The sequence below is a fragment of the Aspergillus nidulans genome, chromosome III, assembly GCF_000011425.1.
Source record: "Aspergillus nidulans FGSC A4 chromosome III".
Lineage (NCBI taxonomy): Eukaryota > Fungi > Ascomycota > Eurotiomycetes > Eurotiales > Aspergillaceae > Aspergillus > Aspergillus nidulans.
Window position 1 is genome coordinate 324,866 of NC_066259.1, and position 22,638 is coordinate 347,503.

General features: G+C 49.5%; 10 protein-coding genes across 10 annotated transcripts, besides 1 other annotated feature; 7 read left to right on the forward strand and 3 right to left on the reverse strand.

Annotated features, from left to right (window-relative positions):
• Positions 1-22,638: part of a sequence feature (contig 1.84 954..621812(-1)) that runs on past both edges of the window.
• On the forward strand, positions 201-874 carry ANIA_10622 (uncharacterized protein). The gene is made up of 4 exons (XM_050611559.1): positions 201-299; positions 358-395; positions 450-520; positions 602-874. The coding sequence occupies exons 1-4, from the start codon at positions 259-261 to the stop codon at positions 692-694; spliced, it is 243 nt and encodes an 80-aa protein (XP_050467576.1). The 5' UTR covers positions 201-258; the 3' UTR covers positions 695-874.
• Positions 1,150-1,985, reverse strand: ANIA_05000 (putative membrane protein; the record flags this gene model as incomplete). Its single annotated transcript, XM_657512.2, has 4 exons — positions 1,765-1,985; positions 1,467-1,683; positions 1,272-1,405; positions 1,150-1,232 (listed from the first exon to the last, which is right to left on the reverse strand). The coding sequence occupies exons 1-4, from the start codon at positions 1,973-1,975 to the stop codon at positions 1,150-1,152; spliced, it is 645 nt and encodes a 214-aa protein (XP_662604.1). The 5' UTR covers positions 1,976-1,985.
• Positions 2,793-3,799, forward strand: ANIA_04999 (uncharacterized protein; the record flags this gene model as incomplete). Its single annotated transcript, XM_657511.2, has 4 exons — positions 2,793-2,804; positions 2,936-3,011; positions 3,290-3,412; positions 3,484-3,799. 4 exons carry the CDS (start codon positions 2,793-2,795, stop codon positions 3,690-3,692), a joined length of 420 nt encoding a protein of 139 aa, XP_662603.1. The 3' UTR covers positions 3,693-3,799.
• On the forward strand, positions 6,383-8,745 carry ANIA_04998 (protein gapA; the record flags this gene model as incomplete). Its single annotated transcript, XM_657510.1, has 3 exons — positions 6,383-6,500; positions 6,554-6,687; positions 6,742-8,745. 3 exons carry the CDS (start codon positions 6,383-6,385, stop codon positions 8,743-8,745), a joined length of 2,256 nt encoding a protein of 751 aa, XP_662602.1.
• Positions 9,570-11,095, forward strand: ANIA_04997 (SEC14 family lipid-binding protein; the record flags this gene model as incomplete). The annotated part of the gene is made up of 3 exons (XM_657509.2): positions 9,570-10,203; positions 10,276-10,399; positions 10,469-11,095. The coding sequence occupies exons 1-3, from the start codon at positions 9,971-9,973 to the stop codon at positions 11,093-11,095; spliced, it is 984 nt and encodes a 327-aa protein (XP_662601.1). The 5' UTR covers positions 9,570-9,970.
• ANIA_04996 (uncharacterized protein) lies at positions 11,797-12,727 on the reverse strand (the record flags this gene model as incomplete). The annotated part of the gene is made up of 2 exons (XM_657508.1): positions 11,797-12,471; positions 12,551-12,727. 2 exons carry the CDS (start codon positions 12,725-12,727, stop codon positions 11,797-11,799), a joined length of 852 nt encoding a protein of 283 aa, XP_662600.1.
• On the forward strand, positions 13,142-14,756 carry ANIA_04995 (uncharacterized protein; the record flags this gene model as incomplete). The annotated part of the gene is made up of 2 exons (XM_657507.1): positions 13,142-14,272; positions 14,322-14,756. The coding sequence occupies 2 exons, from the start codon at positions 13,142-13,144 to the stop codon at positions 14,754-14,756; spliced, it is 1,566 nt and encodes a 521-aa protein (XP_662599.1).
• Positions 15,482-17,629, forward strand: ANIA_04994 (uncharacterized protein; the record flags this gene model as incomplete). Its single annotated transcript, XM_657506.1, has 1 exon — positions 15,482-17,629. One exon carries the CDS (start codon positions 15,482-15,484, stop codon positions 17,627-17,629), a length of 2,148 nt encoding a protein of 715 aa, XP_662598.1.
• On the reverse strand, positions 19,244-19,982 carry ANIA_04993 (peptide alpha-N-acetyltransferase MAK3; the record flags this gene model as incomplete). The annotated part of the gene is made up of 2 exons (XM_657505.1): positions 19,244-19,501; positions 19,599-19,982. The coding sequence occupies 2 exons, from the start codon at positions 19,980-19,982 to the stop codon at positions 19,244-19,246; spliced, it is 642 nt and encodes a 213-aa protein (XP_662597.1).
• Positions 20,298-22,282, forward strand: ANIA_04992 (phospholipid:diacylglycerol acyltransferase; the record flags this gene model as incomplete). The annotated part of the gene is made up of 3 exons (XM_657504.1): positions 20,298-20,618; positions 20,673-22,080; positions 22,140-22,282. The coding sequence occupies 3 exons, from the start codon at positions 20,298-20,300 to the stop codon at positions 22,280-22,282; spliced, it is 1,872 nt and encodes a 623-aa protein (XP_662596.1).

The window sequence follows — 22,638 nt, forward strand, 5'->3', positions numbered from 1 at the left end:
ATCCTGCTGAATACCGGTTTCTCGAATAAAGTCCGAGAAACAAAGCTCTGGTGAGAGTTAAGTTTTGTGAAAGAAAAGGTAGGCGGAGTTGAGAAATTTCTCTGCAATAGCTGACCGCCTTCTTTTTGAAGCGGATCTCCGTAACTTCCCCGAGATTCTGCTGGCCTTTGCTAAAACTCACTGACGTTCGTTCCTCTTAACTAGCTTTCAATATCGCCTTTACTTGCCATTTAGCATTTTTATTCTATTCAAGCCAATATGGCAGCTTCTATAGCGCCCGAGTGCAACGATCTTAAAGAGTGTGCAGTTACAGTCGCCCACATTATGAAAGACAAAGCTAACTCGTGATCTGCCCAGGAAATATGACACTTGCTTTCTGAAGTGGTACAGCGAGAGTATGCTCCATTCCTCCTAATATCACTATTAGAAGCCCAAATTAAGACCTACAGAGTACCTCCGTGGCAACACAGGCTCTACTGAATGCGAAGAACTCTTCGCCAAGTACAAGTCCTGTTTGACTGTATGTTTGCCACCCAACCTGGATTTTGCGCAGTGGTCTTGGAGAAACAAAACTATGAAACTGACTTATTATCATACACAGAAAACGCTCAAGGAACGAGGCATTGATACAATGCTAGAAGAAGCGCGGAAGAACACACCGGAGACAGACGCTGAGTACAATCGGCGGTCATGACACCAACCGCGAGCCTCGCCAAAATGCCGGCGAGTCTAACAATGTAGCTGGTATTCCAAGCCGGCCTTGAACCATCTTGAGCTTCTTGTGTCCTGCTCTATGCCTCCTATCACTCGATTTTCACTCCGCTCACTAAACAAGACATTGACGGACCTCTTTCACCCACTTGTATACCTATTTTTACGACTGTGTACGATATATATTTGCATCTAATCGAGGCGCTCGGTATCGGTGATATGATATTCAAGCATTTTACGAAGACATGCTCAGTTCTTAGTCATCTCTAAAACGATCTACCTGCATCCTCTTATACAGAACCCGGCAGCCAATTCCGAGGTGCTAGGCTAGTTAGAAATGGGGCGTCGTCCAAACCTAAGAATGTCTTTCAAGTATACCCCACGACGACACTTCCTCACTCGCCTCCGGGACCTCTATCGCCTGCGCTTGCGCACGGTCTATTTCGCTAATGTCTTCCGCCGCTGCCTAAGCATGTACGAATACATCATGATAGAACCTGACTTGTCAGCTGGATAGAAGACTACAATCATAACAAATACATAACAATATGTCCACTCACCAGGTGCATACAACCCAAGACAGAAGTAAAAGATCCCTGCTACAAGAGAACTACTCGTAACTCCAGCAGCGCGGTACATCAACCACCACTCGGCAGAAATTCCAATCGGATACAGTACAATAAACAGGGAGTACCTGGGACCATGTTAGTGGATCGTGGCCGTGATGATTAGGGTGACAAGGTTCATGTACATACCTCAACCACCTCAACACGGAAGGCACATGGAGCCCAGCCAACAAAACCACAAAGTAGGAATACCTCACTGCGTCCGCTACAGCCCACGCGAAGAGCATAGCTGCGTATGCCCGCGACGACGCCGTCACAGCCGGAAAGCCGTAGTTAATCGCCCAGACTTGCACACTCCGCGCGAAAATCTGCGTGAATGTTGTGAACACGGGAGAGCGAGTTAGGCCTGTGATTTGCGTTAGTTATGCATGGATCTCCGACGTCAAGCTTCGTCCTGTTTCAATCAAGGATTGGATTTTAAGCGCACCGATCGCAGCATGTAATATTTCCGCAACGGCTAATGTCTGTGTCCAGCGGACTTGCGGCTCGAGGACTGTGTAGAGGGTTGGTAGGGAGATGACATCGAGGTTTTGGGAGTAGGCTCTTAGGACGGTGATGAGGATGCGAAGCCACAGGAGCGCGTTAATGGAGTTATAGAGGAGGAGATATATTCTAGCAGTGGGGGACTGAGAGGCCATTTTTATCAATTTGTAGAAGTACAATGACCGTCTAAGTGAAACCTGGAGATGCTGCTCTTGAGATGATAGATTTTAATTGTTAGCGTCGAAATTGAACCTCGGCTTTTTGCACCTTTCATCTTGTCTCATCCCAGTACATCTGCAGGAGAATGAAACATGAGGTTTGACAGGAATCGATCGGTACATGTTGCATCACCCTAGCCCTAAGTTGATATCAAAACTGACCTGTATTATACGTAGCTATATATTCCGTAGGTTCGGCAGGCGTTGAAGGTCTAGCCTCGCGAGCTCCTGCACAAAATTATAGCCGACTGCTATTGGTTTGAATAAAGCCTCTAATAATAATAAAAAGCCATTTACATATATATATATATATAAAGAAAAAAGAAAAGTCAGGACAGGGCATATCCGCTTTCGCCGACAATTAATGACAAGGTTGAAGAAAAAGAGTGAAATGCTAATTCTGCCAGCTAATATCTGATGATTGCGGGTTCGGGCAAACCTGTATGTATAACCAATGTCGAGCAAAAAAGGGGCGAAGCATAGACTGGGAATCCCCTAAGACTTGACCGATTGTCTCATGGGTTTATGCGACGGTTGTTATAATTGTAGTAGAATTTACTAGGTAGATATATTGCCTTACAGCCATGATGAGCTCGTGTTTTATCACCTACTTCGCCCCGCTCTGGATTCTCTCAGAAATTTACTATATTATACAAGAGAGTTAGGTAACCAGACTCATCAGAGATACCCTTCTGCCCGGTATATCCCTGATCTTGCCCGCAGCCACAGCGCCGTGTGTTTGAGCAAGCCCATAATGCGTCAAGCAGTGAGCAATGCCAAATTGGGTCCTGGGGCCCTCCCCCATAGTGGACCTGGCTTGGCCCCAGGTGGAGGTTGTAGATCGAGACAGAAAACGAGGTCCTAGTTAAGGTGATAAAGTGGTGACAAATCAGACAGACAAATAGCAGAACAGAGAGATATTACGCCATCAGCAACACGCTTTTGACTATTGCAACTGACTCGAGATTGTATTGTAAGCCCCATCTCTACCCTTCCGGGAGGCACTGCTGGCGAGACCCAATATGTGATCAAAAGCAACGCACCGGTATCTATTCGGCACACGACGAGCTCCCAATCCGGTTTCCCAAAGTTCAATAAAACGTCAGACGAAAATGCAAGCATAATCTGTGCCCCGGATCGACAAGCCTGGATTGAATTCGGGAGACTTAGCCGTCCTTATCGGGATGACCTCGTATTTGCAATTGCATGATTCCCGGTTAGGTTTCTGTGTAATAAAAAATGGCGGGGTAGCGGAGAAGGCGATCACGGCTATTGAAGCGATTAAGCTCGTACCCCTGAGCGCACTGACAACAGCTACGAGGACTGAGGTGGATGCTCTTATTCTTACGCCGCTAAAAAGAAGCCAGAAGGACGGTGAGCCTGGCTATCTAATATCATCACGGTGTGGGACTGTGGATTTGATGACGGATAATCCTCATTTGCAGGTTCTTATCCACGGTTCAGCGGTAAATCATGGTCCATATCCTTGTCCATTGCCTGTTGCTGCCGCGCTGCCAAGTTCTTCGCAGAGGATCGCGGTGCCACTTGTACTAAGTATTGCGTAGAGTCTGTGGTATCGGAATTCAATACTGAAATGACCTCAGTCGTGGTAGAAAGTCAATATCGAGAACCTGTTCGGAAGAATACTGCCTAATTTAGGATTCCGAGGTCGCAACGGCACCGATCCACTCGGGATGGTAGGGTCTGCTGACTTCTGAAACATTGCTCCGTTGTCCTTGAAGATGATGTAGTATCAGTTCCATGCCAACATCGCCAATACATAAATAAAAAGTCACGGCCAATAAGACGAGAATTATTGAAGTCAGATGATGGGTTTAGTGTTCGGGCGATGAGATTCCCTAAATCCTAAAGATAGGTGCCTGGCATTGCAACGCAGGTACCAGGCTGATTTGGGAGGAGAATGAGCACCTGCGGGCCGGGCACATGGCGGGGTTGGAACTTGGCAATCAGGAACTGGAACCGTGGCCCACCTGACTAGTCTGGCGAAAAGTTTCATCTTGAGTGTGGTTAAGGGATCAAGATTCCGAGTATGATCTCAGAGAAATCACAACTCTCTTTCATAACAGGTTTTCAGGCTCATTATTGTGGTAATCCGCACCTTGAGAATACTTGAACGGCTTTTGGAGCCCCGAAGTCCCAATCGGTAAGCCAGAACCGCCGTCAACGGCGGCTAAGGTCGAAGTAGGTCAGTTCTTATCAAAGGAACGGTGGGCCCCTTCAATGAGCCGCAACGCACCAATAGCAGTGCAGGAGTCTTCCACCCCAAATCCGTCCACTCATGCTCAACTGGCCTTGTGATTCTTGTCCATGCGAGCCAAGCATGCCTCGGAGACCCGGGAGGAATGGGACTTTAAGATATGACACGAGAAATGGAGGCTGACAGAGATTGCCACTGCAGCGAGCTGCGAAATGCCGGGAACCGAGATAGGCATCAGCGAAACTCAAATGCACAGACGATGATCGAAACAAATGGCCCGTGAGGTCGAAGCTTTGCCCTCGTCGAGCTGCTCTCGCTTCCAGGGGACTCGGGAGCTAAACCGACAAGCGGGCTAACAGCCACTACTAAGAAGACGAGCAGCAGTCACACCATACATCCTGGAAGGTATCCACGTTCTGCAGCGAGCGAAATGAAGCAAGAGGCCAGTGTGGCTCCGCCGACCGAACTTTGGAGGTTGGCTGTGGCAAGCATGGCCGGATGCGGAAGTATTAAACCAAGCCTGACCGGCCGCCGCCGAACGCACTGGGCCAGGGGTAAAAGGACGCTAAAATCTCATGGCCAGCATATGGATGTCTTCAGGCCTTGCCGAAATTCTATACGTGCAACAGATGGCTGCGGCGGGTGTGAGAAATTCCCCTTGCATCTTGCATCAGCTTCTGGGAGGAAGAGGTCAGAGGTCAGAGGTCGGAAGTCGATCATCCGGGCATCGCTTAGGGAGGGTATCTCAAATTAGCCTCTCTGCGAGCGCTGACAGGATTGTTAGGCTCGCAGTAGTAATGCAGTCGTGGACCAAAATCAAGAATGGGTGCGCCACTAAATGTTTTGAACCAAAGCCAGGTAACATGGGTCAGGAACAGCGGTCGTCCATAGGCGATGTGTTGTGGTGTGGAGGTGGAGAGGGAGGGAGACTCCTGATTTCACTGTTAACGCGGACGACTACGTACTCGAGAGATCTTGGGACGAGAAACTGCGCAACTCTACGCAACTCTGTAGAAGAATCAAGTAAAGATATTAGCTAGAGTAGATTATATCATTGCTAGGCAGAGCGCCTTGGCTGCAGGAAAACAGACGGGGTAGATGCGTAAGAGTGTCCAGCTCCTTTCTTTACTTTTTTGTCTGCAAGTCACGGCTGGATCTCCACCCCTAACAGACTAACAGTCCAACAATCCGACTAAAGGATCGCGTCTCCCCTCTTTTCTTTCCCTGAAAACCAACCTCCCCCCCTCTCGAATTAATTAACATCTGGGGGATCATTATTATTAGTATTCCTACACTTCTTTCTTCCTGTCGAGTCTGTGCTACTCTTGTCGCATCTACCGTCGCATCTACCGTCGCATCTACCCCTCTGCGGCCCTGTTTCAGCTGTCTGCTATTACAATTATATCTTTAATATTCCCTGCTGTTCCCATCTTATCGTTGTCTCCTTTTCGTTTCCCCTGGGCGGTTTCTGTATCTGATCTGCGACTCGATCGACTTCCTCCAATCCCGGCCTTCCTTATTCTGAAACTCGCGCACCAATTTCCAAAGCCTTTCGCCCATTCACATCTCAGAGTCAGTCTTGTCCTCCATCTTTCCACCCGTTCTCGGGGATATTTCTATTCGCTTCCTTGTGCCCGATTGCGATACCCAAGTCCTTTAACCTCCGTCATTCTCTGCCTGACTTTTCTTATTCTTCGTTCAGCAAATTGACTTGCCATGACTCGCAGTCTACGCCCATCGACCTAACAGTTCATCATTTGGCCCTCAGTTCAGGCGCTGCTTCGTTTTCGGACGGTCTTCAACGCGTTTAATAAGGGATATATCTGTTTACCAATCGCCTCTAGGCCCCGGCCCATATTGTGCACCTGTCAATGACCGGCGGTTGATCCTCAACAATTGCACCTGAGCTCTACTGGCGACTTTGGATATTTATTGTGTGATCTCGGTGGCTCATCGCCTAGCGAGATACACCAGGAACTGAGTATCCCTCCGCGTGCCGTTCCACGCTTCTTGAACGCCCGAACCCGATCTTTCACAAAATGTCGGTTGCGACAATGTTACAACCAGCATCTAGAGCGTCTACTTCCTCTTCCTCGTCATTTCAACCGATTGCGCGCCAAAACACAATGTCATCACACGACACTCGGTCCCTTCGTCAATCGAAGCGGATGTCCGTTACCGCGCTCTACCTGTCGATGTCCGCGAAGGACAGAGACCTTGAAATCTCTGATGACCTGGCTAGAGGTTAGTTGCCTTGGGATGTCACTAGACTGGCCCATATTAACCTATTGATTTAGCGCAAAAATTCCTACGTGAACTGAAATCGAAGATCTCCTCTCAATCGAAAAAGAATTTCGTACTGGAAAAGGATGTTCGTTACTTGGATTCGCGAATCGCTTTGCTTATTCAGAACCGTATGGCTCTAGAAGAGGTAAATCAAACCAATTGCTCCACCCATGATTTTATTATCTTACAAAAATCATAGCAAAATGAAGTTGCCAATCGCCTGGACGATACCGTCGATCCTCAAGAAGGATTCTTCCCCAATGACGAGAAAACACAAAAATATGGCAACCTTCTTTTCCTTCTCCAGACAGAACCGCGTCACATTGCCCACCTGTGCCGACTGGTCTCCATGTCCGAAATCGATTCCCTCCTCCAAACCGTCATGTTCACCATTTACGGAAATCAGTACGAGAGTCGCGAGGAACACCTGCTACTCACCATGTTTCAGTCCGTGCTCACCTACCAGTTTGACAATACTCCCGAATACTCCTCCCTTCTGCGACAAAACACTCCTGTTTCGCGGATGATGACCACATACACCCGACGTGGGCCCGGTCAGAGTTATTTGAAACAGGTCTTGGCAGAGCAGATCAATGCACTGATTGAGTTGCGCGACGTCGATCTGGAAATCAACCCTTTGAAGGTTTATGAGACTATGGTGAGAGATATCGAAGAAGAAACGGGCTCGCTCCCGGATCATCTCCCTCGTGGCGTCACGGGAGAAGTTGCTGCGGAAAACCCACAGGTGCAGGCCATTATCGCGCCGCGCCTCAAGAAGCTGACCGAGATCGCGAACTCCTTCCTTACCACCATCATCAATTCGGTAAATCAAGCACCTTACGGTATACGTTGGATTTGCAAACAAATTCGAAGCCTGTCGCGCCGCAAGTACCCGGACGCTCACGATCAAACCATCTGTACCCTCATCGGAGGCTTTTTCTTCCTGCGCTTCATCAACCCGGCTATCGTTACTCCCCGATCGTACATGCTAATCGACGCCACACCGACGGACAAACCTCGTCGTACTTTGACTTTGATTGCCAAGATGCTCCAAAACCTAGCCAACAAGCCGTCATATGCAAAGGAACCATATATGGCCAAACTGCAGCCTTTCATTCAGCAGAACAAGGAACGTGTCAATAAATTTATGCTTGATCTTTGTGAAGTGCAGGATTTCTATGAGAGCTTGGAGATGGACAATTATGTTGCCTTGTCTAAACGAGACCTCGAGCTACAGATAACACTTAACGAGATGTATGCTACACACGCTTTGCTGGAAAAACACAACGCGGCCTTGGCCCAAGACCAGCATTCCCACCTCCAGGAGATCTTGCAGGAACTGGGCCCGGCTCCTCCACAGCTACCACGGAAAGAAAACCGAACTATCACGGTTCCGCTGTTCAGCCGATGGGAAACAGCATTGGATGACTTGACTTCTGCGCTGGACATAACGCAGGAGGAAGTTTTCTTTATGGAAGCCAAGTCTACCTTTGTTCAAATTCTGCGTTCTCTCCCCCCTCACTCGTCCGTGGCTCGTCGTCCCCTTCGTCTGGATCGCATTGCTGAAGCCGCCGCGACTTTGAAGAATGACGCGGTCATGGTTCGCAAGGGTATTCGCACTATGGAGCTCCTGAGCCAGTTGCAGGAGATGGGAGTCATTGATCGGTCGGATGAGTTCAGCCTCCTCCGCGACGAGGTCGAACAGGAACTCGTCCACTTGGGTTCGTTGAAGGAGAAAGTTATGGAGGAGACTAGGCAGTTGGAGTCGGTGTACGCCACCATTCGTGATCACAACGCGTATCTTGTGGGCCAGTTGGAAACGTACAAGTCTTACCTGCAGAACGTGCGCAGCCAGTCTGAAGGCAAGTCAAGGAAAACGCAGAAGCAGCAAGAATTGGGCCCCTACAAATTTACCCATCAGCAACTCGAGAAGGAGGGGGTGATTCACAAGAGCAACGTCCCTGAGAACCGGCGCGCAAACATTTACTTCATGTTCAAGAGTCCCTTACCTGGGACTTTTGTTATCAGTCTGCACTATAAAGGTCGTGCCCGTGGCCTTTTGGAGTTGGATCTCAAGCTCGATGATTTGCTCGAGATGCAGAAGGACAATCTAGAAGACCTTGATCTGGAATATGTTCAGTTCAATGTTTCCAAGGTGCTCACGCTCCTGAACAAACGCTTCTCTCGCAAGAAGGGCTGGTAAATGTTCTCAAGACCTACAAATTTCTCACTATTTTTACTAGTGAAATCGGGTTGGCTCAAACGTCTAGGAGGCGAGGTCGACTGGATTCTCAGTCGCCGGCTCTTCTCAGCGCCGTGATGTCTACACTGTTACTTTTAACTCGACGGCGTTGCCTGGCTGGGCCGCAGCATTGTGCTAGCATACCCTTGAAGCCACACCTTAACTGGCCATGTCAGACTCCAGCCAGTAACCAACCTCATTCGAGGCACATTCTACGACAAACGCCTCTCATTTGCCAATCGGGACTTTCCGGTTCAATGCAATACTCTTGGTGTGGCTGCTATTTACTTTCAGTGTGAAAAGGTTCTGATCTCGCTGGTCGGGGAAGAGCATTTACACGTTCAGCAGCCCACCGCTGATTTATTTTATTTTGTCCTTACACACGTTATACCCCGTTGAACGATGTTGCACGTTTTGCTCTCTACTTCATGACGTTCAGAGTTCTGTTTATGGTTTCCCTCTCCCTTTTATATTTTCGTATGTTGCTGTCGGTTATTAGTCTTTCTGGTATATGTAATTGTATGTATCGAAATTAGCGTATTCGCTGCTATGCAAGCTATAATGAGGAACAATTTTGCCATGATACCAGCAATCTTCTCTAACATGGAATGTGATCTTCGACCAGTTATAGCGGTGAAACGCACAATAGGTAGAGATGGGCGGCACTCTTGACGCATCGACGCCACGGTGGCTGATTTCGGCCTGAGGTTGGAGGATGACGTGAGGGAGGCAGCATTAGCATGAAGACATTCCTGATGAGTATATAGCCAGTATTTTGACGTGCACTTGCATAGAAATCATTCTCTCCACTCTGCTACTCCTGAGAACGCCTGATCAACGTGGATGGCCACGAGTATATTAATTATTGTGGCTGACCGCCTTGAGCCCCTCCCTGAAGCTGACTAGCCCAACTCATTCTTGACCGTTTATCCTCCCTCTTCGTTCTCGTTTCCTTTCTTGCACTGCCTTTTCAAATATCCTCTGCCTCCTGGCCCTAGTGTTCTGGCTTCATAAAGAATTGGATTTTCTCCTGTGGCTACATTCTTAGAGCTGCTGGAAGACTATCTCTTATTATTGCCCATCTCCACTCTCTCCATCTCTGCCCCAACTTAACCTACCACGGGGAACTACCGGACCTCAAAGCCCTTACCTGCAGCCGTCACAACAACGCCCGCTTCTTATCACAATGGCAGCTCCTGCTGAGAAGCAGTCGTCTAAGTACGATGACTATGATTTTCCAACCACCGCCCCCGAGGCTCAACCGGGCCACCCTGGCCACACCACTCCAGAGCAGGATGCCAAAGTAGAGCAGCTCCGGAGCGAACTTGAGCAGGAGGGCTACACGGAGAGACTGGACACTCTCACTTTGCTTCGCTTCTTAAGAGCTCGAAAGTTTGATGTTGCCGCAGCTAAAGCCATGTATGCTCCCCGTGCCCGTTCGTGTCACTTTCTTACCTGTAATCCTCGGCTAACCCCCTTTTCTACCCTTAGGTTTATTGCAAGCGAAAAGTGGAGGAAGGAATTTGGCACGGATGACCTTGCACGTACCTTCGAGTACACTGAAAAGCCGGAAGTCTTCAAGTATTACCCTCAGTACTACCACAAAACGGACAAAGTGAGTTTAGATGCTGTCCCCTTCTCGGCCATCGTAAGGGGAGCACTAGCTAATATCATGGATGATCAGGATGGACGACCTGTCTATATTGAGAAACTGGGCAATATCAACATCGCCGAATTGCAGAAGATCACTACCGACGAACGCATGCTCAAAAACCTTGTTACCGAGTATGAGAAACTTGCGGATCCCCGTCTGCCCGCATGCTCACGAAAAGCTGGCAAACTGCTCGAAACATGCTGCAGTATCATTGACTTGAAGGGCGTTGGTATTACAAGCGCCCCGTCCGTGTACGGCTATCTCAAAATGACTTCCGCCGTCTCTCAAAACTACTATCCCGAGCGACTTGGAAAGCTGTATTTGATCAATGCCCCGTGGGGTTTCAGCACCGTTTTCAGCGTAGTAAAGAGCTTCCTGGACCCTGTCACTGTTAACAAGATTCATGTCCTTGGCTCCGGATACCAATCCGAGCTGCTGAAGCAAGTTCCCAAAGAGAATCTCCCCCAGCAGTACGGTGGCACCTGTCAGTGTGAGGGAGGATGCGAGTACAGTGATATGGGCCCGTGGCGGGAACCCGAATGGGCTAGAGAACCGAAGTGGGCAAACCCCAAGGGAAACAAGGGCGATGTCCCGGCTGAGAACCCTGTCGCAGAAAAGCCGACAGAGGCGCCGGAGGCCCCTCAACCCGCGGCATAGAGTCATTACTAGGGGCTTTGTCTCACCTATGTTTCTTACTCCGTCCCAAACTATCTAACCTGTCCGTGTTTTCCTGGTATCTTGGATCAATATGGTAACAGCTCAGGCTCTTTTCTCTATCTCCTCTTCTTTTTTCCCCCTCTCTTCTATTGACAATAGATTTGCTGCCTAAACTCTTGAATAGGCTGCGTTTATATTATCCCTGTCACACTTACCGGACTCGCCTGCGTCAGAGTGAGTCTGAGTTGCATTTGCACACGCGTCTCATTATCGTGCATCGCGCCTGGTTGCCTTTCTTTTCTTTTCTTTATTTTCCTTTCCTCCCTCTCCGTTGTCTGTCCATTTCCAAAAAAAAAATATTAGATTCTGAGTATGTAGTTATTTGAGCGGCGCAAGACTATAGATTGGAGCTGAAGGTTAGGGTAAGGGGCTAGTGGTTGAGGTTGGACAGAATTGAATTTACTCAGAAAAGCTAATTAATAACTAGCTGATGCGCAGGTGGTCTGCCGAGCACTTGCAATCAGCTATTTTGCTTATAATCCGTTGAAATACGCCTGCACTCATCATCGCAGACGAGTAAAACATTCATCATTTGAAATTGGTATCACCCTTGATTAACGCCAGTCCAGAACCCAGCTAGAGGTATTCGAGCAACGCAGAAACTCCCAAAAAAGAGAAGAGAAAAGGACCAGAGAGCTATGTCAGATCTTTTCCACAAACTCAACCGCCCGCCCGGCTCGCTCAGCTTTGCCTACTGTAGATGCCAGCGCATTACCATCCACACCATCAGACCTGGACATAGCATCGTCATTCCCCGGTACAGGCTCGCCCTGCAGCCGAAGGAGTGTCCGCAATGTATCCTCGTAAACCTCTGCCATCTCCCCATTCCGCCACCGCTCCGCTTCCTGTTCTGTTCCAAGGGGAATATCAAGATTCCACTCCTTCCTGGAGACTTTCCCCCGCCGTCTCCTCTCCCCTTCATTAATATTAGCAACGTCTTCTTCCGGTTGCGTTTGCAGTTGGTCTTGATTTCTATCCGCGTCTGCATCGTTCATTCCAACATCCGCATCGTCTTCCTCATTGTTGAATTCCTTATCCTCCTCCTCAATAATCCTCCCCAGCTCTTTCGCGTATTCCCTCGCCGCCCGTCGCGGCGCATCCCTCCTCAACTGCGCGACCGTTGTAGTTAACGACTCAAGCTGCGCATACAACGACGCAACCCGCGCCGCTAACTTCCCGTCAAATGGCTCGTACTCCACCGTTTCCAGCTCTGTTGGCGCAGTAAATGCTGCTGGGAAAGGAAACTCCGGTGATGACGAGTCCAGCCCGTTGATCGAGACGGAGGCGGATGCGGATGTGAATGTGCGCGTTATGAACTAGATCGAATAAGAAAACGAATTGTTAGCACAATTGCATATCAAATATATAAAGGTGAATTAAGAAATATGCAGATACATCGTCCACAAGTTCGCGCACGCGCTCGCGCATAGGATCGGGCTCATTGTTTGGGGCTGCGGAGGGGGGTAGGTGCAGGTCTAGTTTTTGGCGGGAGAGAGCAACGGTGTTGCTGTGAAGGTAGGTAAAGTCTGCGGCAGATTGAAGTTCGATTTTCCGGTAATGCGAGGAGTCCATTGTCTGTTTTCCAGCGAGGGTGTGGTTCTGAACTGGCGAAGATATGAACTTCCGCGTGTATTGTAGATAACGGGCATGATATAAGACGGACGCGTCGGACTCAGGATGGGCCATTAGCGGATGTTAAGTGCCTTGTAGCCTAAATATATTACTGCCTGAACCATCAGGCTACAAACTAGAAAGGGGAAGCATTTCTCAGGCACCAAACAGCAGCAGATCAGCCCCACAACCGACGTCATTCTCGATCGATCGGGCTTCTGCTTTGAAACGTTCAGACATGATATTTGCATGTTTCATCCTAACTAGAGAGAAGCCGCCGCTACCTACCTATTTGTCCTAAAATCCATCAAGGATTAACCAGGCTATGAATATGGGCTTCCGAAATCTCATATAAGCACCCTAGCGCGCTATGCAATGGCCTCCAACATCAAGCTCATCGACAATACAGCTCCTGCCGAGCGGCCAGCCCCAGACGACGCATCCTTCTCCGAGATAACAACCACCACCAGTTCAGTGTCTAGGTTATGGAGTCGACCATCGATCCGTGCGGAGCGGGCGAAGCGCCGTTACGCGAAATGGCAGCCTGAGCGGCTGGGTGTTGTCGCTAGTGGAAGCAATGACATTGCTGAGCCTGGGTCGGTACAGCCGTCGTCGTCATCGGACGACGGTGAATTATTGCGTGCAAGAACCGATACAAATACCCTCACCAATACAAGCGCAATTCCGGAGAACAAGAGTCATGTAAACGATGGCAACGACGAGAGTAAAAACCCGCAGCGTATTGCGACGGAACAAATACAGCAGTACGATTTCGGCACTGGTAACGAAGCAGAATCAGGAGCTGAAAGGTCAACTACTCACCAATCAAAAAATCACCCTAAAATCTGTGGCCTAAAACCAGGTAGCGAACTGGACATACTTTATGAAAATCAGCGCGGTTGGTTCTTCTTCGGCGTCCCGCTCTACTCCAGCCAGTCCCTCCTTAACACGGACCCGGCTCCTTGGGTGAATGCCACGGGGAAGCGGAGTTTTGTCGATATCACAAATGCGCAGGTCCCTGACCCCAGCTGGGAATGGGCTTGGAAAACATGGCATGTAGATATGTCCGGCGACGTCGACGAGCAAGGCTGGCAATATGCGTTTTCGTTCTTGAGGTCATCATCGTGGCATGGCACGCATCCGTTCTGGCATTCATTTGTCCGCCGGCGGCGCTGGGTGAGGTTACGTATTAAGAAGGCTTCAACGGAGCGGAATCGGCGCAGTCGGACGGGTTTAGAAATGGCGCATACGCTTAATGAGGATTACTTTACTATACATTCTGCGTTGAAGCAGAAGAGAGGTACTAGTTCGGAGAGGGCATCGAGGGGTACGTCCGGTAACATAGGAAAGCTTTTTACGGATACGCAGGAGTACGTGGAGGAGATTAGGGACATCCCTACATTAATGTACGCGATCAGAGTCGCAATCGTGGATCGGGAAAAGCTCAATGCTGTGAGAAAGTTTGTTGACGAAGGAGTAGAAGAGCTCTACTATCTAGAGGGAAAAGTAAGTGCCCTCCCCACCATATGTACCACTACACTAACATCTTCCCTAGATCCCTGAGATAATGACCCGATTCGTCTACAGAACCTCTCGCTGGCAGTTTCTCACGTATCTGAACGAAACAATGCAATCCCTAGATCAACAACAAAAAGAGCTCGAAACAACGGGCCAAACACAGCCAGATTTAGAAAGCAATATCCAAAATCTCCGGCGCAAACAAGAATACCTCTCCCGTGCCATCTCCACAGCTGAGCGCCATCTTATCGGGCCCACGGTGCTTCGAGTGCAAGAGCTGGAGCCTACTGAGAACCAGAAACATGCATCAACTTCAGCCGCTGAGCTGCTGGATCTCACAGCGGGAAATAGGAGGAATAGCCTTATATCGAGAGTTTCAAGCAGGTTTACGTTCAAGCCGATGGACAACGGGGGTCGTATTAAGGGAATCCCCAAGGAGGCAGAGATTGGGCATGATTTTCATATCTATTGAGGTTGCTTATATGTTATCCCAAGACAAGGCGTGGTTTTCTGTCGCTGATACCCTTTTTCCCTTTTTGTCGGGTGGGTTTGTTGGGTAGTTCTATATGCGTTCAAAACTCGTTAAACGAGATGACATGATCCAAAGTTTCCTATACTACATTGATTAGATGAAATGACGGTCTGAAAGTGCAATTAGAGGTGTCTGGTCGATAGTTATAGTAATGCTCTGCTGGATGGATGGGAAGTTCACCGCCTCCGGCTTCCCCGAGAAGCTTCACCCGTGGCCCGGCAAAAAATGTTGCCTTTTTCCCTCGAGCATTCAACGTCGATACTTTTACTTACTTGCTCTTCCTATGCTTTAATTCTTCCTGTGCTGTCCATCATATGTTCTCGCGTGGCTGTCCGCATCTAAAAAGATGCGGTCTCTCTACAGTTCTAGCGGACTGCGCGGCTGGCCGTGGACCTCATTCCGATGAACCTCTCCTCTTCCTCTATCCGCGCTGGTTCGCATCAGCAGCTCGAGAACAGCGGAGACTGATAAACACGGACAGGTGTAGCTCTCTTTGTGACTCTCGAGGATCCCTGTCTCGCCCTACACCTCACAGCCCGCGGAACCGGAATCAGTCTTTCGGCGCGTCTTCAAGAAAAAGATGGCTCTCCACTGAACCCAGGTCTCTCTCTTCGAAAATTGACTCAGATGGAGCGACTGACTCGCCTTCTTCAATGAAGGCAACAATGTCTACGACACAAACGGACGCGGCGGATATTGCAAAATCTAGCAGTGAGGAGGAACACCGGAAAGTCGATGGAGGTACGGGTTCGGAAAGCGACGCGGATTCCAAATTGAAATTCATTCGAGACTTCTGGGAGAAGTATGCTGAGCGAAAACTGCCTGCTCCTTCATGGATCGCGGCTCGAAATGGGATGCATAAATCCCGAGCTCTTGTTCGACCTTTGAGGCGCAGTGTAGGACCGGGCCGCAAAATACGGCGCAACGCCAGAGACCCACGGAGACATGGCTCGTCGCTATATCATAAAACAGTGCGGCTTCTTGAGTCTGCGGAAAAGCGTGCTACAGATAAGTCAGGCTTTGCCAGGCCGAACTTTTACTCGGCCAGCCTCGTTGATAATCCAGACGTGCAAAGCAAAGAGATTCTCATTCCTGATGAGACAGTTGCTTTCTTTGCTGGCGTGTTAGAGAAATTCTCGCAATCGGAGAATATCTGGTTTATGCGGCTGCATGGTGGTTGTCGGGTGCATATATTGCCTACTACTGAGAGCTCTGGTCAGGACCGCAAGGTTGTCATCTCGGGTTCACCCCGGGCCGTGGAGGTGACAATACAACGCATCATGGTGGTCAAAAAAAGACAGGAGCGTGGGGATCCCCTAGTCGACATTCAGAAGCCGCCACTGCCCATTCTTCGCTCTCATCTTGCGCTAGGCGAGAATGGGAGAACTGTAACATCGATGAATGCAGTCCGGGGTGTTTGGGGTTATGTTTCGCGGCCGGGAGCGGATTTCGATACTTTGGTGGCCAGTTGGCCCAGTCTCACAACTGTGAGGCAGTTCGCGGAGCATGTTGAACAGCTCACCAAATCTGAACGATCACCTGGACATCATACGCCTCATCGACAGCGTGTCGCTATGGCGTTACGGGATTTGTTTTCTCATGCCGACAAGGAACACTTAATATCTACTTTGGCATTAAATACAGCAGTCACATATCTGCTCAAGCAACATTATCGGGATTTTGTCCGGGGAATCCTCAACCGTGCAGGGCATGTTGCCACTACCGAGACGTTCAATATTATTCTGAAGTCTGTGGCCCGAAATCAAAATATCGTTTCTTTCCGTACTGTTGTGGTTGTCATGCGTCGGTTACGCATTGCTCCTGATGCCCGTACTTGGCTGGCCTTCCTCGACAGTCTTGTTTCGCCTCTGAACAAAGCACATTTGGTCAGGGTATTAGAGCGAAAGGGCTATTTGCAGGACCGATCTATTGTCCGAACATTGCTGCAGGTCATGGTCAAGGATCTCTTCAAGGCGCACCTCAGAGACGGCAGAACCGTGAGAGAATTCTTTTACAAGACTATCATGGTCGCTGGATCGAACTGGTTCCCACCGTCATTAATTAAGCAAATGTTCACCGTCACAGTCCAACTAAGGAATGTACACGCCATGCAGGAGTTACTGAAAGTATGCAAGGAGAATCAGCTGCAGCTGCCAAGCGCTGTAGCATACGAGGTTATTCATCTCTTCCCCCAGGACACCTTCAGCGCCGTGCACTACGTGCTCCAATGTCTCGACAGCCCACATGCCGAACTTGATAAAGAGACCTACGAACAGCTCTTCGTCAATGCCTTTCAGAATAAACACTTCAACATCTGCCGCGTGCTTTGGAGATACGCCTGCATGAATGAGTCCACAACGAAACCCATGAGGAGCACCTTGAACTTCCTTCTAACGCAAAATAAAGCATCAAACCGTTTCTCGGAATGGGACCAACGATGGTGGACGACCGCTGGCAAAGTCATCGCTGGAGTCTGTCTACATCTCCCCAAGTACCCGCTCAAGGATGACCTCCTTCGTGTCATCCCACCAGAATTTCACGACAGTCCCCTCTCGGCCTTTGTAAATTCTGGCACGGTCGAAGGGAAGGAACGTGCGAGGCAGCGCACAGCAGCCAAAGCAATCGTTAGGCACGACTATCAGATTGGCGCGTGGTACCGGCCGAAATACTCGGTGACACACATGTTGGAGGCTGCTCTCGCTCTAGATAAGGAATGGGGCAGTGTTCCCCGTCCCGCGAATTGGTTCTTACAAAACGCCCTCGACATCCCTATTGAGTTGGATTTGAGGAAGCGCAAGAGACATAAGAGGTAGAACTGTGTCTATCTCCGAGACTTCTTCCCACCCGTGGAAAGGCTTTATGGCCTGATATCCTTATATGGCTGGGCCTTGTCGGATCGGAACGTATAAATCTCCTATTGTACTATATCCCATGTATATTCATTTACGCCCTACTTAGACTAAGCCACCCGGCCGCTGTACCTATATACTGTATATACCAAGTGCTATAGACATTGTATCATAAACTTTTTTTTTTTTTTTTTTTTTTTTTTTGAGTCTGTATGCTATGCCGAGCAACTAATCGGATCAATGGGTTCTACGAGGTCAATGAGAGGACCATTCACCTTTGAAGACCGCTGTCGCGCTGCGTACTGTAGCACCTGGTTATCAAACCTTGCCCTCCCGATGACAAGAATCAAAGTTCAGCTCAAGCGAGAGGCGGAGTAAGTGAACCGCAACATCATGATGCCCTTAGATGCTGCGCTAGCCGCAGCCTAATGGATGCAATTTTACCGTCTCTGTCGTGACTCAATCCAATTGCACCAGCTGGAGGAGTCATATAATATCTGCTCTGAGGAATCCGGCGAGTATAAGCTCCCGGCTATTTTATGACAGCGGAACTCACCTTCTACCGGACCATCAGCAACGTTTGCTTTTGAGAGCTAAACTATTTGCTTATGACTACGGGTATGGAAACCTGTGATGGATCAGGTACCTTCTTCAGTGTTAAGGATAAAACATGCTCAATCCATTCCTGGCCATCACACCCAAACCTCGCTCAGCGAAATGATGCAAGATCGAACAACTTAGGGACAGCTGTTACCAAGTCCGCAAAGTAGCCCGGCTGCGGATTAGACGGGAGAATCAATCACACGACATATACAAGGAAATTTGGGAGGACAGTCATATTCCGTTGCATGGCAATCTGGTCTAAACGGAGAGACAAAATCTCATCGCAACAGAGATACAACCGGTGCGCCCTGGTCAGAGTCCGTGTTCCTGTGCCTCGAGAAGGAGATTGCCGTCATTGGCGTAGCCGTGGGTTCTCGTCGAAGAAACTCATTCAGAAATGATGGATGGGGTGGACAGTAAGCGTTTCGAGCGGTGTATGGTACTGGAGGTCGTTCCTTTCATCCTCTCCTGTGCAGAGGAAATAAGACATGAGGGCAATCGGTTTCAGAAGCCAAACGTTCGAATTGCTGATAATTATGTGTTCGCTGTGACCGGCACTGCCGCGAATCCACGATATCTTTTAGACACCGGGCTCAGTTATAAGTCAGCCACTGCTCGAACGTATCCAGAAAATCCTGCGGCAAGCACCTGGAAGCCGCGAGATAAGCGGCACGGTACTCGTTGTAATCTTCATATTTATAATAATCAAAACGCAATGGCAGAAATTTGCAATGAAAGACGAAAGTGCTAGGGTGCAGATGGGGGCCGCTGATCACAATCAGTAGACTAAACTAGCTGACCGGCCCTGTCTGACTAGCGATGTAGCCTCGCCCCAAACCTAAACTCTGAATATGTTTTGGCCACAGCCATCATGTTCAAATATCAAAACGCTTTAAGAGATGACGTGAATCCAGCCTTCTATCCCGATCTAATGCAGTCATTATCATGAGTGTCGTAGCAGTGTACACCTGACCATCATGCCCCGTTCTCACTTAGCAACGGCGCCGGCAGAGCAGGGGGAGGAGGAAGATGATCATGAGCGTAGTCTGGCGGAGGAGCATATGGATCGAACGACGTTCTCATCAGCCCAACGCCCTCCTTCAGGTATAGCACCAACCGATAAGCCGAATTCCCGTTCAGATAGTACCGATGCAGACGCTTACTGCGCAGGAATCCAAGCCGTTCATAAAGCTTCATTGCAGCCGTATTCGTGATCTCGGTTTCGAGGGCGATCTATCGAACCCGTCATTAGAATCAATCCGTGAATTTTTGAACAGGATAAACCGCAATTAAGCCAGAAATAAGCAAGACAAGCAGAATCGATACACACCTCGTCCGCACCACGCTTCTCCATTGCGTCAATTGCCATCCTCACAAGTTTGGTCGCAACCCCCTTCCCGCGATATTCTTCTTGCACAGCCAACATAGCGATATAACCGCGCATCGGTCCGTGTCTGTGCGGCTCGAGCTTCGAGACCACGACGCCAATCATTTGTTCCTCGCCGGTTGTTGAGTTTGTGTCCATTGCCAGGAAGCAGAGGTCGCCCCATTGGTAAAGGAAGTAGCGGTATACGTAGATGCTATAAGGCTCCGAGAGATCTTTGGAAATTAGTTGGCGCATGGCGGCGACGTAGGCATCTTCGTGAGCAGGGTTGTAGCGGATGTAGCGAATTGAGGAAGGATCATCGAACGGTCGGTGTGTCGTTGAGGCCATTTTTTTATGTAGAGGGAGGTAGTGGGGGATGAAGGGCGTGTATTTGGTATTATTGTATGATGGTTGCGGAGTGAAGTCGGAGTCTGAACGTCAAAAAGTACGGCGCATGTGATTGCGAGCTTATCGGGTCGATGGCCTTGATTCCATCGATCTATTACCCACAAACTCCCATCTTCTCTATTATTCTCTATTCTACGGTGTACAATTACTTCTTCGTGATATCGCTTCGCCTTTTACCTCTCTCCTTTTCTCATTTACCGCGTTCCCATACCCTACCGCAGCCGATCCGCTGGCGATCGCTGCCCGTCTCCATCTATGATTCGTCGTCGCCAGGCCAAAGACAACAGCGACGATGTCCAGGCGCCAGCTCCCGCGGACTCGTCACCAGAAAAACAGCTCCCACCGGCAGTGGCGAAGCCTAAGAATGAGAGGAAGCAATCATTTATCACGAAACCCAAGAGCAAGCGGCGCAATGGACTCATCTTCCTGCTGGGCGGAGTCTTCGGGATCTTCTGCGCGGTTTTCTTCGCTCAGCAGCAGGACGTCATTAGCCTGGACTCTTTAATGGATCTGAATATAGACTCGTTAATGGATGTCATTCCTCAAAGTATAATGCGGGATGCGCGGGAGTTTTCGGTATGTTACTGTCTTGAGATCTGATGGAGTGGTGCTAATAGTGGTTGACTGCAGCAACATGAACGCGATACTGTCAGTTATGATGCTTTCTCTGTCGGCCTACATCTTCGGTCTCAGGGGGTTGAAGCGAAACACCCGATTATCATGATCCCTGGTGTTATATCGACGGGACTCGAGAGCTGGGGAACTAGTCCTACGTCACTGATGTACTTTCGGCGCAGACTCTGGGGCAGTTGGAGTATGATGCGGGCACTAGTGCTGGACAAGACGGAGTGGAAGAATCATATCATGCTGGATAAAGAGACTGGGCTGGACCCGCCGGGGATTAAGCTGCGTGCGGCCCAGGGGTTCGATGCCACGGACTTTTTCATCACAGGGTACTGGATCTGGAATAAGATCCTAGAGAACCTTGCGAGTATTGGTTATGACCCGACAAACGCCTACACAGCGGCTTATGACTGGCGATTATCTTATTTGAACCTGGAGGCCCGGGACCACTACTTTAGCCGGCTGAAGTCGTACATCGAGACCGCGGTGCAGGTGCGTGGTGAGAAGGTGACGCTTGCCTCGCACAGTATGGGGTCACAAGTGGTCCTCTTCTTCTTTAAATGGGTAGAGAACCCAGCACACGGCAAGGGCGGCTCCGACTGGGTTAATCGACACATCGCCAACTGGATCAACATCAGCGGGTGCATGCTAGGCGCCGCCAAAGGCCTCACAGCCGTGCTGTCCGGCGAGACACGAGATACAGCGCTGCTCAACTCGTTCGCCGTCTACGGGCTGGAGAAGTTCCTCTCCCGCGAAGAACGCGCCGAGATTTTCCGCGCAATGCCCGGCATCTCCAGCATGCTCCCCAAGGGCGGCGAAGCAGTCTGGGGCAATTCCACCTGGGCTCCGGACGACCAACCAGGCCAGAAGATTACCTATGGCAACATCCTTAACTTCCGCGAAACAAACTCCACCTTCACGCAGAAAAACCTCACCGTTCCCGAAAGCCTCGACTACCTCCTCGACCAGAGCGAGCCGTGGTACCGCGACCAAGTTTTAGGAAGCTACTCGCACGGCGTCGCACACACAACCGCCGAAGTTGAGGCCAACGAGAATGACCCACGCACCTGGCTGAACCCTCTCGAGGCTCGCCTGCCACTTGCACCAGACATGAAACTCTATTGCTTCTACGGCGTCGGCAAACCGACCGAGCGAAGCTACTTCTATCAGGAGGAACGGGACCCCCTCGTTAATCTTAATGTTAGCATCGATACAACCGTCACAACGGCTGATGGAACGGATCACGGCGTCGTCCTTGGTGAGGGCGACGGCACCGTCAACCTCCTGAGCACGGGCTATATGTGCGCCAAAGGTTGGCACATCAAGCGGTATAACCCATCCGGAATCAAGATCAAAGTTTACGAAATGCCGCATGAACCGGATCGGTTTTCGCCTCGAGGTGGTCCAAATACAGGTACCTCTCTCCTTTCCCTTCCTGGTTCCAGTCTGACGTCGCATGCTAACAATATGAAGGCGACCATGTCGACATTCTCGGCCGCGCCTCTCTCAACGACCTTATCCTCCGCGTTGCTGGTGGCCGTGGCGATGAAATTGAAGACACTTTTGTCTCGAGGATAAAGGAGTATGCGGAGCGGGTTAAGATTTATGAAGAGTAGACCACGGACATTTAAGGATGGATACTTGTATCGACGAAAAAAAATAATAATTACCCACCCCTACCCACCCCTTGGCTTGTTATGACTATGTATACATATGCGTATATGAATAATATCCCACGTTAAATATTTAGTCTGCTTGCTTTAGGACATATTTAGTACAGTCAAGTCCCAGATGGGCCCGCGGCGATCCTGAATAGTTTACAGCGTAATGGTTTCGCTTGTTAATATCGTGTTGACTAGAGTTTTTATATGCATCGTGGCCGAAGCGTCGCGATGTCAGTTCTATTACAAGCAAGAGATATGGACAAAGTGGCAATAGTATACAAGTTGCCTTCATAAATCATAACACTACC